The sequence below is a fragment of the Cryptotermes secundus genome, unplaced genomic scaffold, assembly GCF_002891405.2.
Source record: "Cryptotermes secundus unplaced genomic scaffold, Csec_1.0 scaffold428, whole genome shotgun sequence".
NCBI classification, from domain to species: domain Eukaryota; kingdom Metazoa; phylum Arthropoda; class Insecta; order Blattodea; family Kalotermitidae; genus Cryptotermes; species Cryptotermes secundus.
Genome location: NW_019720711.1, coordinates 1,623,699 through 1,644,643, shown reverse-complemented (window position 1 = coordinate 1,644,643; position 20,945 = coordinate 1,623,699). Strand labels below are relative to the sequence as shown.

At 37.0% G+C, this 20,945-nt stretch overlaps 2 protein-coding genes across 3 annotated transcripts in view; one reads left to right on the top strand and one right to left on the bottom strand.

The window, feature by feature from the left end:
• The window catches only part of LOC111871853, a 26,686-nt gene extending 21,295 nt beyond the window's left edge, over positions 1-5,391 (top strand). For both annotated transcript variants that reach the window (XM_023865228.2, XM_023865237.2), the window contains one exon: positions 4,039-5,391. In XM_023865228.2, coding sequence (XP_023720996.1) covers positions 4,039-4,188 — 150 coding nt within the window. In that variant the 3' untranslated portion in view covers positions 4,189-5,391. The remainder of the gene's footprint in view (positions 1-4,038) is intronic.
• A 13,316-nt stretch (positions 5,392-18,707) lies between these two features.
• Positions 18,708-20,945, bottom strand: part of LOC111871799 (protein FAM122A) — a 23,504-nt gene continuing 21,266 nt past the window's right edge. Inside the window, exon 6 of the mRNA XM_023865153.2 lies at positions 18,708-19,191. Within this exon, the coding sequence (XP_023720921.1) occupies positions 18,966-19,191 (226 nt within the window). The 3' untranslated portion in view covers positions 18,708-18,965. The remainder of the gene's footprint in view (positions 19,192-20,945) is intronic.

Below are 20,945 nucleotides of genomic sequence, written 5' to 3'. Positions count from 1 at the left end.
CAACAGAATGCGCTGCAGTTATATTACATTTCCTTGCTAACTCTCGCTCATAGAATTTGGTCTCAAATGAATAAGTCAAAGTCACCCCCTAAGGGCGGGTGGTTGGTGGGCGGATGGTGGGCCAAACTTTTTTTTGTTTTTGATCCCATGTGGATTTTAATAAAACCCGCTTAGGTTGAGTGTCTTAATGAACGGCCGCAAAAAAAAAATCTTCCCTCACCGTGGTCCCTCCCTCTATCTCTCCCTCCTCCTTTACTCTATCTCCTAACTTCTTTCCATTTTATTTTTCACAAAAATCCTACCGGTTTTGAACCCGGGACCTTCTGAACACTAAGCTGATGTCTTACCCCTAAGCCACCAGCACCGCTGCAATTTGTTTTCTTTAATCTTCCTCTTAAACTACATCTTCGGTTATAATACCAGAAAAATCATATTAACTCACTCACCACCCTTACCACGAAGTTTTCTTATTTTTAATCTTCCTCTTATGTTACATCTTTTCTTATAATAACAGAAAAATCTTATTTGTAATTTATAAAAATTTCGGTGTTTCCGAACCTCGGACCTTTGCTTTACAACGCCGGTACCTTACCGCTAGACCACGAGAACAACTATGCTACAAGCTTCTGCGATCGTCCTCATATTCTACGACTTGGTTTATGGCTGCAGATCGGATTAGTTGAACATGTCATGTGAGCTGATTTCTTATATTTTCTGAACCTGCTGTTACTTCCGATCAGCCAGCCCAGTTTGGACATTTCTCCCTTATGGATTCCTGGAACCTAATCTATACCACTGTTTTATCACATTTTTGACATGTGCATGCTTGGCACAGAAGTTCTATCTCGTCTTTTATTGCGATGCTATTCTCATCTCCCAGTGATGGAACCTGTTGTCAGGTGTTTATAGGCTGTTCTCTACTGCCCGTCTTTTGTCCAGTGATTGAGACTGACTGTTTCTAACGGTCCTCATCCACTTGAGGATAGAGACGTTGTGGGCTTTTTTGTCATATACATACCAGATGATGGATAGAGTCCAAAATAAGCCTCATCGTTCTGTATGGGTATGAAACTTGGTCTCTGACGTTAAGGGAGGAACACAGACTGAGGGTGTTGAGAATAGCTGAGAATATTTGGACCGAAGAGGAATGAATTGGCTGGAGGTTGAAGAAAACTGCTTAATGAGGAGCTTCATAATTCGTACTCTTCTCCAAGTATAATTAGAATGATCAAGTCAAGGATGATGCGGTCGGCAGGGCATATAGCACCAATGGGGGTGACGAGGAATGCATATAGGATATTTGTGGGAAAGCCAGAAGGAAAGATACCACAGGGAAGACCAAGACGTGGGTGGGTGGACAATATTAAAATGGATCTTAGAGAGATAAGATGGGATGGTATGGATTGGATAGATCTGGCTCAGGATAGGGACCAGTGGAGGGCTCTTGTGAACACGGTAAATGTTGGGAAATTCTTGAGTAGCTGCAGGATTGGCGGCTCCTCCAGAAGGGCTCAGCTCGATGAGTAAGTAAGTAAGTAGGTTACTCTATTCTAGAGTATTATTTCCTATAAATCTCAATTTTTTTCGGAGCTTCTCCACCGGAGTTATGAGGTGTTCAAAGTTTCAAACTCCTGGAAAATTCTGGGAACTAGGTACGGGGTTCAACCTATGTGATTACATTCCCCATGTAGGAAACGACAACGGGTAGAAACCACAGATCTGATACTTTCCACTTCCCACTGGTTTTTGAAGGTGAATAATAGCGTTCTTCCCAAAATCGATAGGTAAGCTTCGAGCTTAATTAGACCTAGAGGAAGTGAGCTGAGTGAAACATTGTAATGACATGATTTATAGTCCATTTCATGAGGAACAAATTGGTTTCTTATTGGAGTCTGTAGCTTCAATGGTTATCGAGATATGAGAGATAACGCAAACCTCCATTTCAGCCGAAAACGCGTTTTTTCGCATTATAAAAACGGCTGAACCGGGAGAACCGAGAGGATTACAATTTTGTTAAAAATATTTTTGAAGTGTGAAAATATGTAGAAATAAGCGTACAAGATATTATTTTTTTTTATAAATGGTGAGCGACCTCTGGACGACTTCACATGGAATTCCATAAATGGAGCTGAGCCCTTCTTGAGAACCCGCCAATTGTGCAGCTACTCAAGAATTTTCCAGCCTTTTATGGACCGAAAGGTTCATTACTGTGTTCACAAGAGCCCTCCACTAGTCCCTATCCCAAGCCAGATGAATCTAATCCATACCATCCTATCTCTAGGATACATTTTAATATTGTCCACCCATAAACCTTGGTCTTCCCAGTAGTCTCTTTCCTTCTGGCTTTCCCACCAATATCCTATATGCATTCCTCGCCTCCCCATTCGTGCTACATGTCCTGCCAACCTCATCCTCTTTGACTAGTGATACTGAACAGTTCAAAAATCAAAAATAGAAATAGGTTGGGGGGGGAGCCTTTGCAGTACAGGAAATCTGATTGTTAAAGTATTTATTGCTATTCTAGCAAACAAAGCGTTGGGGGGGGCCAGCACTCAAAATAATTGCTATATTAGCATAACTTCTTACCAATTGTGCTCTCAGTCCTGTAGGTCATTTTAAATTTAGTTAATGTAGGATGCGTAGAGATGGCAGCAGCATTGCACCGTACTGTTATAGCGGCCATGTTGCCCACCAGTAACATATGAGTTTCATAGAGTGATCATGATGAACAACTGTCCACAAATCTGAGCTCCCCCATACACCACCTTGTAATACAGTAACATTTTTATTAATTCCCCAAATAAATGTTAACACAACCTGTTATTCTAGCACCTATGAGAAATGAGCTGAAACAGTTGCCAGTAATGCGACCAGCACTGCGAGTCATAGAGGGCAACAAAAATGAGACTTTGTGCTTAGCATTATAATTGGGTCACCCTATTACTGGGAGACATAAATACAGATATCTGTTCCTCCAGGATGGGGGTTTGACACTAGGCTGATGACATTGCTGTGTAAACAAATTATTGTTCCAAAATCCACAAGAGTGAAAACAAGATTGTCTGATTTGCCGATGATGATAAATCGGGTTCAAACACTGGCTCTGAAAGCCACTCTGCCTACCATCAAAATTGGTATTGGTGTTTGTGACCTTTATGGGAAAATGTGTAGAGCATGAAGCTGACTACTCACTTCTGTCTAGTTCTGTGATTAGGAATGAGAGGATATTTACTTCCATCTCTGCATACATCTTCATAGTGTCCTGCATGGGCACAGAGACTTCTGTGCCTAAGAGAGGTCGGAAGTGAGAAATATCACATAAGGAGACACTCTATGATTTATATAGCTTACACAATAATATTAGGGTAGTTAAAACAATACAGGTTAGGATGGATATTTATCCTGGAAGGAAATCAAAAATAAAATTAATTTGGTTGAAAAAATTCTTAGAAAACACCTGCTCACAAGGCTAAAATATGTTATGAGGACAATATTAGAGCAAATGAGTGGTAAATAGATTACAATGAGAATGGATTGAAGTGTTGCAGGATCAGGTCCACATAAGCTCTGAAAGTACTGCCTGGATATCCTTCCTCCAACTTTACATGTTGAGGAAATGAGGGGTAGTTATGTTATGGTCCTAAAATCCATGATGCAGATACTATAGTATTCAAGGTGATTGTATCAGATGTTGCATAGAATATTAATCTGTCTAGTTCTAAGCTTAACATTTATTTTCTATTAGTTACTTATTTAAGAATATCCAATAACAATTCAGAATAGTCATTTTAAGTAAAAGAAGTGAGACAAATTACTTTTTCTGGATGAAAACTGTCATCACTGATTTAGACCAAATCATTTCTCTGTTGCTGCCACATCTGCACAGTGTCAGCACACAACTAACATACATCACAGAGCCAGAGATATAACAGGATTCATGTATGTGTCATATCGAATCTCAAGGCTATGATAACTGTTTGCTAATTCATTCCAAGTTGCAGACAACTAATGTATGTTATGTGTATATCTTATTTTCAGGACTGTGATGGTAACGGAAGGATAGACTGCGAAGATTATGCCAAGATCCACTATATGGGTGGTCAGCAATGCACAATACACATGGAGCATCTTGGATATTATAAAGTCTTCAAAGAGTGTCATAAGAGTATTCAACACCTTACTGGATGACTAGCCATGACTGATTTAAATTAAAGCCAAAATCTCTCACTTAAGACATAAGTTTATTTAACAACCTTAACATCAAAAGCAGTGATGAAGAGCATGCTCAGAGTGCCCACATTTTACAGACCACCAAGCATTTGTGAATGACCAAAAACTTTTAATCTTCAGAAGCACATCTAAAATCAACAATTAAGAAAACAATAAAGGAAGTGGTACACACTATTTGTAATAACTCTCATACTGCAGATGCAGAGAAATATGTAAGTCAGGACTTCTATGTCTGTCTACATGTTTCAAAATATGCAAAATTAATAAGACCCATATTGAAGTGTTTTACTAAAATTTTTTGACTGCTTCAAATTTTGATTATCACTTAAGTTCTAGATGAATTTCAAAAACACACCTTATGAATATACTGCTAAATGCTCATATGAGCAAAAATATTTGCAATAGAAGTTTCTGGAAATGATTTAAATACAATTTTATATCAAATATATTTGTTCCTATAAAAGAAGGTTTTTATAAATATTACAGGCCATGAATGCTTTCATGTCTTCCTTCAAAGGAATGAGAAGTGCAAGTATACAGAAAACATAAGTGAAAAATGTGTATATGTATTCCACTGGAATTCAGTCTTCCCAGTCTTGTGTTATGTTGTTTGTGTGAATGTGTGTTAGTCATAAATCTTTTTTCATATGAAGAATACTCTAAGTTACATGTCATCTGTGTGTATACAGAGAACACAATGCCAAAACAAATCAATGGTAACTAGTACCAACAGACATTTACGGTCAGCTTCTGCAACATTGTTCTATACATTAATCACTTTAATGAAACCATCCCATCAATCTAATATTCATGTACTTCACTAATGAGAATAAGTGTTCTAATATCATAAAAATAATAAGAATTGTTCTGAAAAATTTCCTGAGCGTATTACACCTCAGATTCACAAATCTGCACTTAAATATTCTTGTATATTCTGAAGTAATTAAATTGTTATCATTATATGAAATACTTTATGTGAGCGACATGTTGTGATACCTTTGAATAATACACATATATACAATCTGTAAACAAAACCTGTATGAACAATATCAGTTTTGCCAAAAATAAGTATGTTGTAACCTTATGGCAGGGCTGTGCCATAGCTCAAGCGGTTAGTCGCTGGCTTCCCACTGCCGCAGGCCAGGTTCGATCCCAGGTCTGGTCAAGTGGGATTTGTGATGGACAAAGGGGTGGTGGGGCGGGTTTTCTCCGAGTACTTCGGTTTCCCCTGCCAATCTTCATTCCACCAAATATAATTACCCAGGGCAGGCTACAACAGGCCCATCAGTGGCCGCCGTGCTGAGTGGACTCCACTCCCCACTAAGCAAATTAAAAAAAAAAATTATGGCAACTGACAAGGTCAAAACACATAATTAATTTTATGTATAAAGTCAATTATAACTGTATAGGCTATGTTGATGGAACAAATATGTGCATTATCTGTATGATTATTTTCAATTATCTTGAATTATTTCTTGATCAAGCAACTAAGATTTAAATTTCGGGATGTGACAGTTTGTTTTAAAAAATCAAGTTAGATAAAAACATTGTTACAAAGATTCATTGATTAGGTACGTTAATGATAAAAATATTGATTCCTCATCAAATTTTAATCCTGCAAGAAAACTGTTTAAAATGCTTTACTGTCATTTCTGTTACTTTATAGTAAGACTTCACTTCTGAATATGACATTATCACTGAATGAGAAAGGTAAAAGCACACACATTATGCCCTAATATGGTAATCTACAAGCCTTCTGTATTTTAAGCTGTACAATTAGAATACAACCTAATTGGCTATGGTTTTCTAAACATGAAGATTGTCATCTCCTGGGATGACACTGTATAGTCAAGTAGATTATGAACATTTTGAAGATATTTGTTACCTCCATCTTCTTTCCTGAAGATGGAGGCAGCATATTCCTCTAAAATGATGCTAACAATTTACCACACTACATAGTGTCACATCCCAAGAGCGTAATCTTCATAGTTACCATCAAATCTTGCATGATTGCAGCTCCTGATGTGGTTTCTATGAACAGACTTAATATGGTAAACCAACGCTGTTATTTCATTATGTTACATTCTTGTGGCATAATTTTTCTTAATCATACATCACTGATTTCTTACAACTCTTATTTACTTTGCTGAAGTAGCAAATCTGTATTACCATACTTTCAAAATGAGTTAATACTTCTTCATACCTGAGATGTACCCTACAGTACGATTTGAATTTAAGAACTGTCAGCTTAATTACAATTACAATCCTGGGAATCATACACACACCACTCTTACTTCTGTATTAACTTATCACAGATGAGTTCTTTTTATTTTTGACTTTCTTTATTGTAAGGCAGCATGACATTATTTCAAGATATAACTATGATAAATATTTCCTGGAGACCACCTCTGTGGTCTAATGGTCTGAGTTCCTGGCTACAGATCCAGAGGTTTTGGGTTCGATTCCCAGCGCTACCAGATTTTCTGAGAAGTAGCGGATCTGGAACAGGATCCACTTAGCCTCGCGAGGATAACTGAGGAGCTATTTCAACAGAAAAATAGCGGCTCCTGTCTAGAAAACCAGAGATTAACGGCCTTGGGAATCCATTGCACTGACCACGCGAAACCCTCTATCTGCAAAAGTTGGCATTAACTTCCCTGACAAGCGGCGGTCATTTGGTCAGTATAGTTCGCTTACAGACTAAAAGCCACAGAGTTTGTTTGTTAAAATTTCTTGGATGTTGGCAATGGTTCAGCCAAACCTATGAATGATGGTACCTAGCTTTACACGGGGCACCTCACTGAATGCATAAAACTTTTCATCTGTAAGGTTGCCTACATGAGGTATGATGCAACCAGGTTCCAGCTCTGCCACAAGTTTCCAGGCAATTTTAAATCTTAAGAAACAGGAAACTTCAATGATGATGTATTTTAGCGTCCTGTTGCACTGATTCATGTCCATGATGTGTATGTATTGACCATCTTCTAGTGCACACAGTCTCACTTGTCACTTCACTACATGTTTCGGCATCACTGTGCCATCCTCAGGTGTGTTATTTACGTTAAACCATTGCACTGCTCGTCATCATGTGTTGTTTATAAAATGATTTAAAATGTATAATCGTCATGTGCTATAATAAAATTTATATATTAAAATTTTTTAAGATTTATCATCTTATACGTCGTATGTCAAACTCACGTATTATACCAGTCTTCCTCTATGGGAGTCGTTCTTCCTATATTTTGTGTGTACTACATCTTGTGATGTGTCCTTCTCTTGTGGCTGCATGCGTTATACATTTTAAATCATTTTATAAACAACACATGATGGCAAGCAGTGCAATGGTTTATCGTAAATAACACACCTGAGGATCGCACAGTGATGCTGAAACATGTAGTGAAGTGACAAGTGAGATTGTGTGCCCTACAAGACGGTCAATACATACACATCAAGGAAACTTCAAATTTATAGTATTTGTTAAATCATTATCATCCACCAGTGAAACATGAGTATTGACTGATAAATATTAACTGAAATGTACAGTATTAAGAGAAACTACAGTAGTAGTCTTTTTTATATAAAACAATAAATATTCACATCATGCACATGTTCCCAGAAAATGGAAAGTGGGTGTGTAACAATGATATTTAAGAGAGGAAGAGCCATATGTTTAACATTCTTTGGTCTAAGGAAAGCCCATTACCATGTCCCCCGATGTAGACTGTGAGAAGGCATACCAGTACATGGTATTCATGCTGAGAAAAAGAAAAACTTTGTAAGGCAAAGTTGTCCTTGTGCTTAATTAAGCACCATGCCATGAAGACATATGGGCGAGTGGATATATAGATCCTTGTTTTCTTGACCTTGGTACTAGCTAGAGGTGAGTGGTCAGCTTCACATGCCAGCCAATCAATCCCCAGGGAAAGAGCACACGGTATCCACTGGATTTGTGTACTTTCTAATGACAGGCTTATGAACTGAATTATTGTTCTGGACATCATGGAGTTGTAAGAAAACATGATACTCACAGGCTCCTCATACTAAGCCATCCATTGTGATGGTTCTGACTTTGGCCTCCATTTCCTTCATATCGGTTTCATCATCCCAAGGTTTTACATCCAGAATGATACTAGATTTTGCAATCAGGGCAGGTTTTTGGATTTTTTCTGTATAAGCCTTCAGCTGTTCTTCCCTGATTTTTGCTGCTTCAGTGTCCTATTATAATGAGATTTATCTGTTATTCATAATCATTTTCAGAAGGCACATATTTACATACATGTATCTGAATAGTAGGAATGACTTTTAATTCTTTAATTTTTTAAAAGTACTGTACCGTGAAAACAAAAATCATAAATACTTTTATATGAAGAGAATTCTGATGATCAATAAAAAACAAAAAGGCCATAAAATCATCCTGCTTGAATATAAATTTCTCATTATTGCACATTTCTTTATGCATACAGCATATATGAAACACAGAAAGGAACCACAAATTCATACACTTTAACAATATAAATATTTTTCCTAGTCAAAATAGTAATGAAGTGTTAAACATTTTTGTACTATACTTCACACCTGATCAACAGGCATAAATTAAGGTTAAACCCATTAAATCCTATTAAAACTTCAGAAATATATACACTCTCATGGAATGTATAAGAGGACAGAAAGCATATGAATAATTTTAATTATTAATATTCCCACTGATATGACATAGCATTCCATCTCCCTGAAACAACAATTCAACAAATGGCTGGTTGCAGCAAATTGTTTCAGCTACCGAGTGGACTGAATGCTATACCTTGAAATGAAGAGGAACTATCATTCAAGTTAGAACCTGAAACTTCACACATTTCAAACAATTTTGAATCACATACTGAGTTACACATAACTCTTCCCATGTAACAAAAATGGATTACACTCGTAACAAACTGAGAACTGTAAACTGGAAGAAATGTATTGAATATATGAAACCTAAGCTAAGTGGAGCATGTTATGCAATTAAATTAATGTTTCATGTTAAAAATTTTGACACACACATAAAACTATTTTGTTTACTCTGTTATGAAGGAAGTAATGATTTTGACTGGGTAATTTGCCTAACAGTGAAAGAATATTTGCTTTACAAATGAAAATCATTAAAACTATGTTTGGTGACAAATCTAATATTTGAGGTTGAAGCATATTAAAGAAATCACAAACTTACCTCTTCTACAAGAATATATATTTTCATTAGTGAACTTCCATTATGAATAATCTGGAGCATTTTTAAACAAATTCACTGATACAGTGATAAAACAAAAACTAAGAGTTGCCTTCCTGGGCACTCACTTCTATGACAGTGCATTTTATGCAGATACAATTTTTTAATATAATTTAACTTATAGTCTTCCGGGCAGAAGCGTATGCCATTAAGGCATGCGCAGTCAAGAATGTAGATAGGAATTATAAAAATAGAACACCTACATTCTCTCAGACAGTCAAGCTGCAATTAAAACACTAGGTGAATACCAGATCAACACAAAATTGGTTTGGGACTCCCACCAATCCCTCATACAACTGGCCAAATATATCAGAGTTCAACTGATATGGGTGGGCAAAAATATGAGGCAAGTATAGTTCTACTATATCCCCACAGATAGTATAGTAATTAGTTAAATAATTGACACAATCTGAAGATACTTTCAGAAACACCTTACATATAATTTCCTTTATAATTATAAGAGGTCATAAGTTCATATGCCGGTGGTTTCCTGTTAAGCTGCAAATCAGATGAGCAGATGATTATGCATGGTGAATTGTAAAGGAAGAGACAGTAAGCGACAGTAGCTGCTCAAGGTACCAGCCCAACATTTGACTCATGAAAAGTATATAAAATGGCCAGTAGCCTGGATACAGGATAATTACTGAAGGCAAGTCACATTTGTTCAGCCTGTTTTAATGAGTTTCTTTCAAAGAGAGGTACGAATCTTGGTATTAGAAACCATTAACTTAAAAATAAACTTTCAAAACGATTGTTACATAAATGGCATCATTTGAGTACATTTAAAATTCTAGTAAAATATTTATAAATCCTTTAAGCTTACTAAATAGCTGTTAATAAGGAATTATAATTATGGTCCATATGAAGAGTTAATGCTGTTCAAGAAGCAGACAACTGCTTTCTGAGAATCACTGTTGCTATTTATGTAATGGTGCACGTGATTAAGACCATCTAATTTGAAACTGTGAGGCAGAGCACTTCATACTTTCACAAAACAGTGTCTGGGAAACGTGAGGCATTACCCAAACTATGGTCTTTCCATTCTCACTGGTCACATCTTACACAACACTTCCAATTTAGGGCATATACACTGAACATTATGGTACCATGTTCATTATAAAGTTACAAAACCCATTCTACTGACATACTTTTTACAGATAAATATAGGAAATATGCATACGAGGTGACACATATTGCAACAATGGTATGATGCAATGCAACGTTGGGTTCATACATCAAAGGAACATAAACTCCCTCAAAAGCAGAAATGTATTATTTATGAGTACCAAGTAATTGATGAGGAATACTGAACACTGTTCTTATACAAACTGCACAGAATACATACTGCTAAATATTCGCAGATTACTGGTTCTAAATAAACTATTAATATGCCATTTAATTTTATGTTTTTGTGAGACTAGGAGCATCAATGACAAGAATCAATCCAGAAGGAACTTACGCTGTAAAGGATGACTTTTGTTTTCAGCATATTCTGTTCATTATAAAGTTATTATAAAAGGGGAAAAAGTTCATTCAGATGGGCTCACTGAGTAGAATCTTCTCCCCTTTTAAACCCGATGATAGAAGCAAAGCCATATCTGAAATTTTGAATAATTTAAATCTGCTTAGACAATCTGCAATGTCCAGTACAATAATTTTATAATGAAAGACAGGTCACTGTCACAAATGTTTAGAGGATCATCTTCTGTTCATGTGTATGTTACAATACTATAAAAAGTACTGGTAAGATTAAAATCAGTAAATAATCATAATTTCTCATGAGTTTTTAAAGTCTTCTATCACCCTTTCCAAACAGTAATGTAATAGTTGAATAGTATTATCTCAGAATAATATAACATTGGTTTCTCTACAGGATTATTTGTGTAGTGGGACATGGCACTCAGAAAACATTCCAGAAAATTTTCAAGGTCTGAGTACACAAGAGTTAAATGTCATACTGCGTAGAAGTCAAAGAGTACACTTAAAATACATATGCATAACTTCTTAGACATAAGTCTCTGGACCACATACTTATAATAAATTATGAATATCCAAAAATTCCAGTGGTTAGAGAAGTGCTTGCACATAATTGTACATATGCTCCATGGATTTCAAGTACACATTTCACAATATTCAACAGTACTCATTCTAATTAGTTGACATTATTTTTACCCAACTCTCAAAAACTGGAAATATTTTATTTATGTATAGGTCTGCAGACTCATAACACTAGTGTTTTTTTACATACAAGCAGTTGTGACCAATGTGATAGATACTGGCTGGTACCATAATACAAACAGTGCAGCACAAAGTGGTGAAGATGTGGCAAGTAATCTGGTGCAATGTTTCCCCATAACTTTTTGACTTTACAACTATCTTAGAAATGTACTGCAAAAACAAAATGTATGTATACAAGAACATAAATAGAATACAGCAATTTTGATTTTGTACTTTCAGTAAGGAAATAAATTGTTGAATTATGCAAACAAATTTCCATAGGCATGCTCTTGACCAGACTGACCCAAAAGTACAGTTAATCACTCAGCCACTTCATGCCTAGACATCACACGAAGGAAAAATATCTGGAAGAGAACAGTGTTCTGGGTTGAAACACTCTGCAGTTCAGAGACAGCTTGATATTTTGGATGAACATACTGTCTTCATTATCAGGAATGAAGAGTAAGTCAGACAGAAATACTGCATGCCTTTAAGCCTATTACCCATACTGAGTGAGCAGTATTTGGTTTACTGTATCAGCTTCCAAGTTTGTATTATTTTGAATACTGATTTCTTTTGTTGTCTTGACAACTTGTGCAGATGTGTGAAATAATCATTTGTCCATTCTCTAAGATACATACATATTACTTACTTACGCATGGAGCTGAGCCCTTCTTGAGGAGCCGCCAATTCTGCAGCTACTCATAAATTTCCCAGCATTTTATGGAACCCAAAGGTTCATCACGGTGTTCACAAGAGCCTTTCACTGGCCCCTATCCTGAGCCAGATCTATCCAATCCATACCATCCCATCCTCTCTCTCTAATATCCATTTTAATATTGTCCACCCACCTACGCCTTGGTCTTCCCTGTGGTCACTTTCCTTCTGGCTTTCCCACCAATATCCTATGCGCATTCCTCGTCTTCCCCATTCATGCTACATGACCTGCCCACCTCATCCTCCTTGACTTGATCATTCCAATTATACTTGGAGAAGAGTACAAGTTATGAAGCTCCTCATTATGCAGTTTTCTCCAACCTCCTGTGACTTCATCTCTCTTCGGTCCAAATATTCCCCTCAACACCCTGTTCTCAAACACCCTCAGTCTATGTTCCTCCCTTAATGTCAGAGACAAAGTTTCACAACCATACACCCATATGTTTTTGGACAACAGACGAGAAGACAGAAGGTTCTGGACTGAACGGTACCAAGCATATATATACATATATTATTCAATTTAATTTATGTATATATCCAAAAACATTTATTTACACAATAGATGTGGGAAAATGTGCCTATATGGGTGAAATCACCTCTGTGCAGGTCAAATCTAAGCTCTATGACAGTACTTAAGGGGGAGGCTGGGTAAATGCATTGGCTGAAAATATAAATAAAGCTTCTTTTTTTATTTAAGATTTGCCATCATTAAGGAGTTACATTTTTACATTAATGTGTCTTGGTACTGCTGTGATTGAATATTTTTCAAGATGGAAACAGTTCTTTTTAACACAGCTGATCTCCTTGTTTGCAATTAAAGAAAGAAATGAAACAAATTCTGTCCTTTGTAGAATTTTTCAGTTGCCATTTCAGAGTACTCCTTTTTCAGTGCATTCTATCTGTGAGGTGGGGACTAATCGGAGCATTGAGTATACATCAAAACAGATGTCTGAAGCATCCCCCAGCTCTCTAGGTAAATCCTTAATGTCTGCAGCAGCCAGCTCAATGTGATTAATTGTATCATTATATTTGAACTTGTGGCATGAACTCTTTTCTTCAAGCATCCACCACAAATAAAAATACTGGAGGGTCAGAGCAGGCGCCATCTATCCAGGAAGTTGTCAAGCCAACTTCACACTCAATGTGCACAATGTGGAGGGTCACCATCATGCTGAAACTCATACAGTCACACATATGTAGAAACACATCTTTAAAAAAAAAAAAAAAGAAGAAAGAAATAGAAGTGTTTCTTCAAGAAAACTGGCATAGTGCATTCCACCAAGATAGTCCAATTATGTAATCATCTATGATTCCAATCCAAATGTGGACACTAAACCTTTGCTGGAGTAAAAGTACTAAACATTAGAATTTGCCATTGTCCATACATGAAAATTCTGCAGATTCTACACACCATTTCATTTACATACTGCCTTAGCGGCCTCCGTAGTGTAGGGGTAACGTTTCCACCTCATGACTCAAGGTCATGACTCATGACCGGGTTCAAACCCGGTGAAGGTCGTGGAATTTTTAAGGGCAGAAAAATTCAGGGAACAAGTCCTCCAGGAGGGACTTTAAGCCGTGGGTCCCATATCGTAGATTTACGGCATGTAAAAGATCCTCATGTCTCTAGGAGACCTCTGAGCAAAATTGGGTAAAAAGTTTCCCACCCACGCAGTTTCCAATGCCTCTGGTAGATGGGGGAAGTATCAGGTACTGAGGACCGACCTTGTTGGCTGAACGGGGCTGATAGCACGCACCAGTATCTGTAGGGTATGGCGACTGGTAGACTATCAAAGGGAGATGTACAATAGATCAACAACTGGTCCCGGTGCATGGGGAAACATACCCCCTCCAATAATAATAATAATAATAATAATAATAATAAAAATACATACTGCCTTGTTAGTCAACAGCACATGACAAAGAGATTGAGAGATGTCCAGTTTTGTGTAGCACCCATTGTGAGAATTGGACATGGAGAGGTTTGTCCCCTGGCTGCACATGGAAATGATACAACTGATTCACAAGCAGAAAGTCCTGTTGCAGAGAGAAATCAGATGAATACTGGGTGATGGGTTATTGTTTACAATATCCAACACATCCTCCTCATCTTGCACATTGCATTTTCCATGGCTAATGTATGCAGCATGAGCGAACCTGTTTCTCTCAGATAACAATGTGCAGTTTCAGATACACATCCATAAGGTTTGTCTTCAATCTGGATATCCATGCTCTTATTCCTTCAATGCATCACAAAAACCATACGCGAAATGCATATCTGTGAACTCCGCATCAGTAAATCTTACCATTTTTTGTTGTCACTCTTCTTATTACTTGTACTATTACCAAAGTCTGATAATTGTTCTTCATCTATCTACTTCATAATCTCAGCACAACCCCCCCCCTTGAAATGATCATAATAATATAAAGTGACATTATAATGTGTTGTAACCTAAGAGGAACGTGAATCTGAGAAAAACTTTATGTACATTTTCAACTTCAATTGATTGCTCCAACAAAATCCTTGAGTATTGTTCTAGAGCTCTGAATTACCAGCAATAATATTAGCAATAATTATGACATGAATAGTACACTGATTTTCATGAGCTTAAAGAGCTGCTATTTATATATATTTACATAGAGGTCCAGTCCCTATTTAGCATTGCTCATACTTTTAATTATCAACTACCAAATTTAATTTAATTTTGAACCAGCTTTGGAAAATGCATACTTTTTATAACTAGAAGTGTTTTTCAAACACATTTCAATCAAAAGGCCTGAATGCTTCAAATCTTGATTAAATAATGTGACCACAAAATATTCTGCAAGAAAGGGGCAGATGAGAGTTTTTATAATTTCACAAATAATTGAGTTTTCTAGAAGATAAAATGCAATTTTCAGCATTTCCTTATATAGAAATGTGTCCAAGGTATAAAATACTCTCTTGTTAATTTTATTATTTTTGGTTTTCCCAAACAGCATTTAATCTTTATTTTAAAAGCAATTCCCTATTAAAAATATATATCAGGGAATTTATTTTGTTGCAATTAATGCATTATAAATAGCATTATTTTGTTGTATGTGACTCATTTCCTCAGGAGTGCAACAGTGTCCCTGCTCATGACAATATATCATAGACAGACAAGACTAAGAGACTAGGTGTTATATTGAACTTCAGTTTATGATAAAGCTGGGATATCTCAGTATAGTGACTAGGCTGGATGGCTGGGGAATCACGGTTCAATTCTTAGCAGGGACAGACATTTTTCTCTAACACATCCATACCAGCTCTGGGTCCCACCCAACCTCATATCCAGTGGGTAACAGGGGCTCTTTTCCCAGACATAAAGCCACTCAGGCATGAAGCTGACTACTCACTTCCATCTGGTGCCCAGGTTAAGAATGTGCAGAGCTATGCATCCCCCCCCCCCTCCATCTGCATTGCATGTTGCTTAATTAAGCAAAGGGACAAATTTTCTTTTACCTTACAGGTAAACTAGACTTCATGTCTAAGCATCATGCCATGAAATCATGCAGATGGCACAGCAGTAATGGTCCACACACATACCAGCTCTCAGCAACAAGATGGAGCAGTCCTGATTTGGTCACTTTTATTTCCAAGGACAGGAAGAAATTTCTGTCTGTGACAGGAAACAGATGCCAACCATGTTAGGATATGATAGGCTTCTAAAAATGATTCCATGACTGAAACTCTTCAAGTCATCAAGTCTTGGTACCAGTGGCAACTTACCTATCTTATTACACAAGATTACTTGGGACAAAAGCATTTCTGGATTTGAAATTTAATAGAGAATTGCTTTTAAATTGCATATAATAAAATATGTATACCCCTGGCAATCTCTTAAGAAATCTGGGTTCCAGGGAATTGGGAATCACTAGTCATTACTGGAGCATCTGCACATTGCATATAAAATCTTCACACACTTTGTGCCAATGGCAATGGTTACATATTATACGATAAGTAAAATGTGATCAATTTCCATGGCTGAGTCTGTAACTTTGGCAAGTTTCATCATACCCAGATTTTTAATATGCTGAGAGTCTAATTAAAGATACAGTTCAACCTCACAGACAACCAACCAGTGGTAACAAGTGTAAACTTGAAGATAGGAACTTATGCTTTCTAAGAGTATGTATGACAGAGAGTTATATGTTCTTTTTCTCTAGAATCTACTGAAAAGTATGTCTGACTCTGAAACATCAGTATTGAAGATTTCAATAAAATTTAGGGATCATAAAAAATAAAAAAATAAAGCCTAATTGAGACAATATTTTGATTGTTATTGTTATCCTACAAGGAGAACATATTATTCTTAGACTGGCCATCTAGAAAGTTCTACTACATCTGTTCACTGATGGCCACTGAACCACTGCTTAGTCACCCAATACTTGCTGGCTCATGTCCTTCAAATACAGACAAGTATAGTTGCCAATGTTGTGAAATACAGTATTCAGAAATTAAGTATAATGTATAATAGAAATTATTCATATACAATATTTCTGTACAACATTCTTCTCTAAGGAAATGCCATAGAAATCTTTGTAGGAAGTATTCCGATAGTACAGTGTTGTGTAAAGCAATCATTTACAATATAATAACAAAATATTCTATGGGATCAGTGCAGGACAAAAAGAAATCTTGAAAGGGATGTACCGAATGAAGAAAATCTTGACATCAGTGGTTGACTGGAAGCCTGAAGAAGTCATTACATCTTTTGGCTGTTCAGTGTGGATTGACAAAATATACAGCTCACACTGGTACAAAGTTGCTGAAGTGACAGCCTTACAAAACTACAGTTGTACATAGCCGTTTGCCTCCAGATTATGAAGCAAGAATTTAGCTTTTTAGATGGTTTTGGGACTTGGTATTCAATGGATTCCTTGGCACAGAACTTATGTTTTATTCTGACAAGGTGTCATTCACTCTAAGTGGTTATGTAAATAGAATAACAGGTGCTGGAACACAAAACATCATGCTGTTTTTGAAGTGCCACTGCACGATTTGAAAGTTGGGGTTTGGTGTGCAATTATTATATGGAGGATAATTAGGCCAATTGTTTTTTTCATGGAACAGTAAATTTCAAACACTATGTGAGACTGATCCTATCACCCTTCCTTGATTGATGATGATGAAAAATTGTATGATCATTCTATGCAAGACAATTCAGTGGCATACACTGCAAAACCTTCTATCAGTGCATTAAATGAAGTCTTCAGTTAACAAGTCATAAGCTGAGAACTGCAGCCTTCATGATCACCCAATGAAAATCCCTGTGACTTTTATTTGTGGGAATTGCTGAGATTAAAAGTGAGCGTGAACTTCAACAAAATATTAGGCAGTAAATTTCCACTTTTCCTATACAGCAGCTCTGACATGTCTAGAAATATTTTCATACAATATGGGGCTTGCTTAAAAGCACAGGGTCATCACTTCAGGATTCTTCTATAAAACAATGTATGTTAAACTACAGCTAGAAAGTGGGCTGTGAATTATCAGCTACCATGGCAGGTCTATGCGAGAAGACTGCCGTGTCAGCTGCAGCGACCAGTCTAAGGATAATCCGCTCTCTCTGTACATTAAAAGGAGAAAGAATTGAAGCAACAGATCATCTAGTTTTTAAGAACAGGATTATTAAACAGTGCATGACCTCAATATTAAAAGGCAGTTTCTCTTAAATTCATTCTTCCTTTCTATCATCATCATCATCATCAATGTCAACAACAATAACAAAACTGAAGTGGTTCAGGAACTTTTTCTGTGAAATTCATAACAAAAATGTGCCTGTCATATAAACATTGGTATCTCTTATCAAAACCAAAACAGCACAAGCAATGAAGAAGCTTAGAAGCATAAGTAGTAGTAGGTTAATTAGGCATCGTGAAAACCATCTTGGTTTTCAGTGGCATTTGATTTCAGAGTTTGTAGTCAGAAAATACAAATTTACATGACTAAATTAAAACACATATTTGTACAATCTACACCATGTATCCACCAGCTATACAGTATATTTAATGCTCAACTGTTTCGCATCAGTACTATGTTCAAGAGTATGTGGATCTATGTATCCACTCACCCATATGCCTTCATGACACAGTGCTTTAAACAGTTAAGCATAGGAACAACTTTTTTACTATCTTCAGTTGCTTTATCCTTCAGACAGAGTTCCATAATAATGGAAAAGACGATAACTTCTGATTTGAACATAAGGCCAGCAGATTACACACTTCAGAAAATGACAAATAAGAAACAGGAAAAGAAAATATTCTCATAGTGCTGTACATTTCCTCTCCCACCTGGGTCAGTAAATAAAATTTACAATACATATTCAATAGTACGTGATCTACAACATAAACAGTTATTACTTCGTTTCATCAAGTTGCCCGATACTGATATAGATAAAGTATTAATAAAACAGTAGTAAGAGTATATATTACATCAGTCTCAGGAAAGTACTTGTAAGTCAGGACTAGAAGCCAGCCATTATGGCACAGCAAGGAAGAAAGTATTGAGATGAGATTAACTTGGGTTCTGTTCCACGGAAGTCATCACTTGATCTTGTTTTGAAAGTTCTGGCTGTCTTTCTTCGTGCATCGGTTCGTCAGTAACTGGGAGAACGGGACGTCCAGGAGAAGGGCTGTCAACTGGTCGGAATGTGAAACCGGGAGAATCTGCACTTGAAAGTGACTCGGGAGTTCCAACAGAACTCAGGGATCCAGGAAGTGGACTCGATGTTGCATCCAGCCTGCGAAAAAATTAAGAAGAAACAGGATATAGTTTCCTTTCCAATAATGGAAACAAGATGTCAGCCATCGCAATCATCAGTGATGATACAGTTATTCTTCTTACACTCATTTTCTTTTCTTGATGTAAGTAAAGCGTTTCCTTTTAATCTTAATGAAAGACTCACATACTTTACGTGTCTGTGTGTGTGTAAATAAACAGAATTGATCTTCTTTGTTTCTTTATCATGTGTATTAATGTGTCAGCTCTTGTAATCTTCACAAGAGTAAAACCCTAACGGTCCATACAGAACGTATGCTGTCTCATAAGAGCCAAATGTACTTTATAAAAGGACAATAAAAACATCTGAATTTCAGCCATCAAACCTAATTATTACTACATTTATTCCTTCCTTTATATAATATGTCTATGCAAGGTAATAAAATCATTCATAACCATCTGCAAATTATTATTATTAAAAAAAAAAAAAGAATGGTACCTGTATACAGAATATATAAATTCCCAGTGAAAGGAAAGTAAAACCAGGAGAAATTCTTTGTAGATTAAATGCACTGTATGAGGAAGGGACCCTGTCATGTGAAAGTGTCTATGATTGGTATAGTACATTTTCTGAAGGCTATACAGAAGTCTAAAACCCAATGCATGCTCACATTCAGCCAACAGCTGTATATGATAGCAACATTCTCTGTGTCAACAAGCTGATTTTGGGAAATAGGTAAGTTACTGTGTGTCAGTTGCATTCAACAGTGAAACAATTATCCATGAACACTTACTGTTCAAAAAAGTGTGTACCAGATGGGTCCCCTAAGATGTTAATGTTTGACCACTAGGCACAATGTGTTGCTATGTCTGCTGAACATCTGCACCAGTTTGAATTGGAGGGAAACAGAAAATTACGCCACACTGATGGAATTCCGGTAGTGCCGATCCTTTCACTGGAGGTCTCAGTGGATTTAGGACAAAAGAGGCAGTCCATGTAGACAAGAATTCTGCACTAATAACTATCTTTCTGCTCTTCTTCAGTGAAGTGGCCCAAATGCTGGCAGCAGAGACTAATAAATACTAAAAGTAAATCAATATTTATGACTTCCTGACATGACAGTACAGCAGATGCATTCTTCTAGCTATGGAACATGATGTTAGGGACATGCTGAGGAACTACTGGTACATTTTTGAATGGTTCTATATACGTAGCTGATTCCAAAAGTAAGGTCTCCAAAGCGCTGGGTAATTTTTTGTGCGGCTGTTGGCAACCCTGTTGCATTCGTTGCTTCCCCCACTCCCCCCAATACTACCAAGCATGCGCGCACGTAGCTAGGACGCTCAGTCTTGGCACGGTTGCCGTTAGAAATGGAGCTCCCGATTACTAAAACCGCGAAGTGTCAGATTCGCGCAGTTATTTGATTTTTGAACGCAAAAGGGACTAAACCAATTGAAATTCATCGTCAATTGGTGGAAGTGTATGGCGAGTCGTGCATGGACATAAAGAACGTCCGCAAGTGGTGTAGGGAGTTTGAATCTGGTCGTACTGCAATACATGACGAAAAAAGAACTGGGAGACCATCAATTTCTGACGAGACAGTCGCAAAGATTGAGCGAGTCATGCGTCAAGATAGGCGCATCACACTCGATGATCTCTGCATTTCGGTTCCCGAGGTTTCCCGAACCACCATTTATCGGGTTTTGACAGAGAAGTTGAATTATCGGAAGGTGTGCGCAAGATGGGTCCCGCGAATGCTCACGGAAGACCACAAA